Source organism: Microtus ochrogaster, chromosome 5 (genome assembly GCF_000317375.1).
Source record: "Microtus ochrogaster isolate Prairie Vole_2 chromosome 5, MicOch1.0, whole genome shotgun sequence".
Lineage (NCBI taxonomy): Eukaryota > Metazoa > Chordata > Mammalia > Rodentia > Cricetidae > Microtus > Microtus ochrogaster.
Window position 1 is genome coordinate 82,801,185 of NC_022012.1, and position 5,928 is coordinate 82,807,112.

Here is a 5,928-nt window from a genome sequence, read left to right on the forward strand (position 1 = left end):
CGCCACCATCACCCGGCTCACTCAGACATATCTTGAAATGTTTGCAGGTACCATCATGTGTTATGGGCAGACAGGAGCCGGCAAGACATACACCATGACGGGGGCAACTGAGAATTACAAGCACCGGGGTATTCTCCCTCGTGCCCTGCAGCAGGTAGAGAATGGGCCCCTGGTTGGGATGCCACACAGCTACCCTCTTCTCTCCAGGTTGGCTACTAGAGACAGTGGCTCAGCCTTCAAGTGAACTATAACTAGCATTGGCTCTGGAGACAGAATGCTATGACTGAGCTTGGATAGAGTCAGAGTCCCGAGAAAACCAGGGCTTTGATTTTCAGGCAGACTCTCACTGACTTATTAAGCCTGCTTCCTTATTTGTGAAGGAGAGAGCAGGCACGCTAATCAGGCTCCCGCTGCTCTCATGTCTGTGACCCTGTAATTAAGAATTTGGAGGGCCTAATCATGCTTGTTGCTGGTTTTAATGAAGGGGAGCAGCTCTTTTCGAGCTTATGTATTATCTTGCTGTGGCTTCTTCCATTCAATAGCTCCTGAAAGAAGAAGGACAAGAAGCAGGGCATGACCGAGCCTTCAGGACTGTGGCAGCCATGGTTCTGGGATTAAAGCAGAAACCTGGGCAGAAGGGCCTTCCCTTGGGACCTGTTAGCCCAGGTGTTGTGAGGATGCAAAGGCCTTCCTCCTGCTGGGCTGGCATGGTTGTCCGTGCCTTTAATCCCAGCACTTGGGAGGAGGCAGAAGCAGTTGGATCTCTGAGTTCAAAGCCATACTGATCTACAGAGTAAGTTCTAGGATAGCCAGGGCTACACAGAGAAACCCTGTCTCTGGGGTCGGGGAGCCTTTCTTATAAACCCCACATGCTCGTTTTTCTGAAGTTATATTCTTACTATCCCATTGTCAAAGTTTCAATATCTAAAGGCTGATGGTGTAGCTCACTTGGTAAAAAGCTTTTCTAACATGCCAAAGCCCTGGATTTGAGCCCCAGCACTGAAGAACCAAAAAGGCACAGTAGCACGTGTTTGTAATCAGGAAATGGAGGCAAGAGGATCAGAAGTCCAAGGTCATCTTTGGTTACACTGAGAATTCCTGAGCAATTTAGGTTCCATGAGACCCTGTCTCAAAACAAACAGCACACTTGAACATCTCTAGCTGGGCACCATGGCTCATACTTGTAATTCCAGTACTTGGGAAGACTGAAGCAGGGAGCTGGTGAGTTGGATAATCAACTGGGCTACATTTTGAATTCCAGTCGGCCTGAGACACAGTGTGGAAGCCTGCCTCAAAAAGCAACCAAAACAATAAAACCGGAAGTCGATAGTCTTATACGGTAGGCTGACAACACTGGGTGTTGATGGCGGCCATTATCATGACATCAGCCAGACTGTGAACCCCTTCAGGACAAGAGTGGTGCTGCACTCCTGATGCTCTCTCCTAAGATAGGCGTGGGCAGACATTCACTAGTTGGCTGCTGGAGTTCTACTCTTGGTGACTGTGGTCAAATTTCCATCTAGGTTTTTAAGATGATTGAAGAGCGCCCCACACACGCCATCACTGTGCGTGTTTCCTACCTGGAAATCTATAACGAGAACCTGTTCGACCTCCTGTCGACGCTACCCTATGTTGGACCCTCAGTCACACCGATGACCATCGTGGAAAACCCTCAAGGGGTCTTCATTAAGGGCTTGTCGGTCCATCTCACAAGTCAAGAGGAGGATGCATTCAGCCTTCTCTTTGAGGTGAGGTAATCAGAGAGTCCCTTCCCTCCCTTGCTCTCCCCTCTCTCTTCCCCCCTTCCTTATCTTACACTTCCCTACTTCCTTCATATTTTATTTACTTTGATAATCAGAATGAAAATTCATGTGTGTTTATTTAGAAATCTTAGTGTTGAGTAAGAAGAACCAAAATTCATAAAATGTCTTTCATTTAAAGCAACAAAAACATATATTTTAGATTATGTCCTTCCGGTTCTTTCTTTCTGTGAGGTTGTTTGTTTGTGGTGCTGGAGGCTGAGCTAAGGGTTTTATACATGCTAGAAAAGCCCTCTGTTACTGAACTATATTTCTTTTTTTTTTTTTTTTTTTTTTTGGTTTTTTGAGACAGGGTTTCTCTGTGGTTTTGGGGCCTGTCCTGGCACTAGCTCTTGTAGACCAGGCTGGTCTCGAACTCACAGAGATCCGCCTGCCTCTGCCTCCCGAGTGCTGGGATTAAAAGCGTGCGCCACCATCGCCCGGCCTCAGGTAGGCTTTGAACTTGTGACCCTCCTACCTTCACCTCTTGAGTAGCTGATGTTATAGATCTGCACCATCATGCCTGGCCTTACATAGATGAACTAATTGTGTTCTTTTTCTCTCACCCTCTTAGCAGTGCTGAGGACCAAACTTGTTAGGCAAGTTTAGTGGTCTGGAAGTCCAGCTCCCAAGCCACTATCCAGGGTAACTCAGAAGACTTCTCAGGAGCAAGGATTGAAAGATTTCTGTAATAACTTCACATATGATCTGAGGGTCATATGGATTTGGGAAACAGAGGCAGATGTATCTTATTGAATTCAAAGCTATCCTGGGCTACACAAGATCAATACAGAAACAGATCCATGTGGTGGTAGCTCACACCTTTAATCTCAGCACTTGAGGCAGAGGAAGGCAGATCTCTGTGAGTTTGAGGTCAGCCTGGTCTACAAAAGTTAGTTCAAGGACAGGCCCCAAAGCTACAGAGAAACCCTGTCTCAGAAAAAAAAAAAATCCCAGCACTAAAGAGGAATATAAAATGGGAGGAGACAGTGGTTCAAGGCTCAGTCTGCAATTGCCCAGTCTTGGTAGGGGTAAGACTTTTCTAGTGGCTTGGCTGTTTTGCTTTTCCATCTTCAGCTTGAACCCCAATATCTATCTCTGAGCTTTTATTATTCATGCTCCACATAACCACCATGCCTCTATTGTACCAGGAGGCCTGGCAGGTCAGTATTATAGCATTCAGGGTTCAGCACTAGGTAAGACCATTGATGACCCCCACCCCCCAGTAAACTTGCACAACACCTTCTTGAACAAGGCACTTCCTTTATATCTATGAGCATTTTGCCTGCATGAATGTATGTGTACTGTAACTGGAGGTTTTTCTCTTACCTGCCAGTTCCTGAATAACTACTCTGAGACAAACTATTTGGCCTATTAGCTCAGGCTTATTATTAACTAGCTTTTATATCTTAAATTAACCCATTTCTATTAGTCTATATTTTACCATGATGTTTGTGGCTTATTACTTCACATCTTGCTTCTCCAGTAGCTGCTGGCATCTCCCTGACTCTGCCTTCTTTCTCCCTGTATCTGTTTGGATTTCCTGTCTAGCCTTATTCTGCCCTGCCATAGGCCAAAGCAGTTTCTTTATTAACCAATGGTAATAAAACATATTCACAGCATACCCACTTGCTTGCAAGACTCACTGAAGTCAGAAGAGGGCACTGGATCCCTGGAACTGTAGTTAGAGACAGTCTGCTATGTGGGTGCTGGGGATTGAACCTGCCAACTCTGGAAGAGCAGCAAGTGCTCTTAACTACTGAACCATCTCTCCAACCCCTATCTTGCTTCTCACTGTGTCTCACTTTTCAGAAAACACCAGTTTATGCACTTCACCCCAAATATCGGGTGGTGAAAGTATAGGACCAAACTCCAGTTTGTTTTCCTTTTGTTAGCTTTCAAAAGACATTTTCCCAGAAGGCCCAGCTGATCATAGTGGTGTGAGTGTTAGAAAATTACTCAGGTATTCCGGTTTTCAAGACGCTGCGTATAATTTCCTCTTCAGGGAGAGACTAACAGGATCATTGCTTCCCACACAATGAACAAAAATTCATCCAGGTCACACTGCATTTTCACCATCTACATGGAGGTAGGTGCGCGTTCCTTGTTCAGCATGGGGATGGGTGACTCCCGGGGCTGGTGACTCCCGGGGCTGGTGACTCCCGGGGCTGGTGACTCCCGGGGCTGGTGACTCCCGGGGCTGGTGACTCCCTGGACTGGTGACTGGACGCTGCCCAGCCAGAAACTCCTCCCGCTGCATTCTGAATTCTGTTTGGATGTTTCTGTAGGCCCACTCTCGGACCTTATCAGATGAAAAGTATATCACTTCCAAAATCAACTTGGTAGATCTGGCTGGCTCAGAGAGGCTGGGGAAGACAGGGGTAAGTAAGGGTTATGGGGTACCCTGTCAGCAAGCCATGGACCTTGTAGCATAAAGCCTGTGTACCTCCCAGGCCTGTGGCATAGAACCCGTGTATGCATCTCCCACACTGGATGCTTGGGAACAGCCAGGTGAAGTGGAGTGCAGTAAGGGGTCACTGGAGGGAGAGTAGCTGCTGCCGGGCACAGTTAGTACTCTGCAGGGCTTTTCTAAACCATTCATGACATGACTCCCCTTAATCTAGTGCCTGTGTTGGAAACAAACCCGGGTTTAGGACCTCACCATCATCACACAAAATGAAAGTAAACTGGCAAAACTGGCAAGTAAGCTTTTACTTTCGCCAAAGGGTACACTCCTTCTTTCAGGTAACAAGTATACCCAGCGAAAAATACGATGGCTCTTTTTCCTAACAGAGTACTGTGTCATTTCTCCATTGGTTGGGGTCTGACCTCATAGACTTTGGTGACTGGCTACTTTTGAAAAGTGGTGCAAATGAAATTGGAGGAAAGTGTGACCTCTCTGGGTCATCACATTTTGGAAATACAGCGGAGGTTTATGCATAAACAGTTTTTACACAGTAGGGAGATGCAGAAGCACCACAAAGGTTTTGTTCCTGTGAACATTCTTTGGATGGGAACGATTTGGGTTCCTTTTAATTATCCCTCCCCTACTTTAAGTATTGCTCAGCAAATGCTCCACACTGGTATGATGTTTCTCTGTGTTTGGATAGGAATATTCACAAGCATGTTTAATTTTAAGCATATTTTTGCAAAAGTATTTTAAAGCAAAATTTTATGTGAATATTTTGAGGAGCATTTGAATGTGTGTGTATTTCTGTAAATATTATACTTGCTCAAGTATTCCATGTACTTTTGTATTTGCATCAGGGTGCACCTTGGGATGAGTATCATATGAATATTCACGTATATATTCTTTTGGTCTGTTTTCTTGTTTTTCAAGACAGTGTTTCTCTGTGTAGCCCTGGCTGTCCTAGAACTCCCTGTGTAGACCAGGCTGGCCTCGAACTCAGAGATCTGTCTGCCCCTTCCTCTTCAGTGATGGGATTAAAGGCGTACACTACCACTGCCCGACTTGAGTGTATGTATTCTTGTTCGCATCAACCTTCATGTGAATGTTCCAGTGAGTTTCTTGTTGTTTGGTTGGTTGGTTGATGTTTTAAGACATGGTTTCTCTGTGTAGTCCTAGCTCTCCTGGAACTAGCTCCGTAGACCAGGCTGACCTCAAACTCACAGGGATTCTCCTGTCTCTGACTCCCGAGTGCTGGAATTTAAGGCGTGCGTCACTACTGCATAGCTCCCTGTGAATTTTACTATAACAGTTATCAGTAGCCCAAGATGGAAAACACTCCTAACTTGGAGAAAAAAGTCCTGGCTCTGGGAAGGAAGCCCCAGCCTGACTGTAGACTTTTGTATCACTGTAAACTAGGAAGGGTAGACGATTTTAAATAGGGTAGTCTCCCTTCTCTGTCTAGAGTGACCCAGACATTTTGTTTGCAGTCGGAAGGTAGAGTCCTAAAGGAAGCCACCTACATCAACAAGTCGCTGTCGTTCCTGGAGCAGGCCATCATTGCCCTTGGGGACCAGAGGCGGGACCACATTCCTTTCCGGCAGTGCAAGCTCACCCACGCCCTGAAAGACTCATTAGGTAAGGGTGTGGTCAGAAAGGAGGGTCTCCTCCTGAGGAAGACTAGGCTGGCCTTATCTGCCCTTAGGGATCAGAGACTCACTT

General features: G+C 46.1%; 1 protein-coding gene across 1 annotated transcript in view; it reads left to right on the top strand.

The window, feature by feature from the left end:
• Kif9 (kinesin family member 9) overlaps nucleotides 1–5,928 on the top strand; it is a 56,490-nt gene that overhangs the window by 12,657 nt on the left and 37,905 nt on the right. Inside the window, exons 4-8 of the mRNA XM_026779108.1 lie at nucleotides 48–154; nucleotides 1,524–1,748; nucleotides 3,805–3,888; nucleotides 4,088–4,180; nucleotides 5,697–5,844. Of these exons, the coding sequence (XP_026634909.1) occupies nucleotides 48–154; nucleotides 1,524–1,748; nucleotides 3,805–3,888; nucleotides 4,088–4,180; nucleotides 5,697–5,844 (657 nt within the window). The remainder of the gene's footprint in view (nucleotides 1–47; nucleotides 155–1,523; nucleotides 1,749–3,804; nucleotides 3,889–4,087; nucleotides 4,181–5,696; nucleotides 5,845–5,928) is intronic.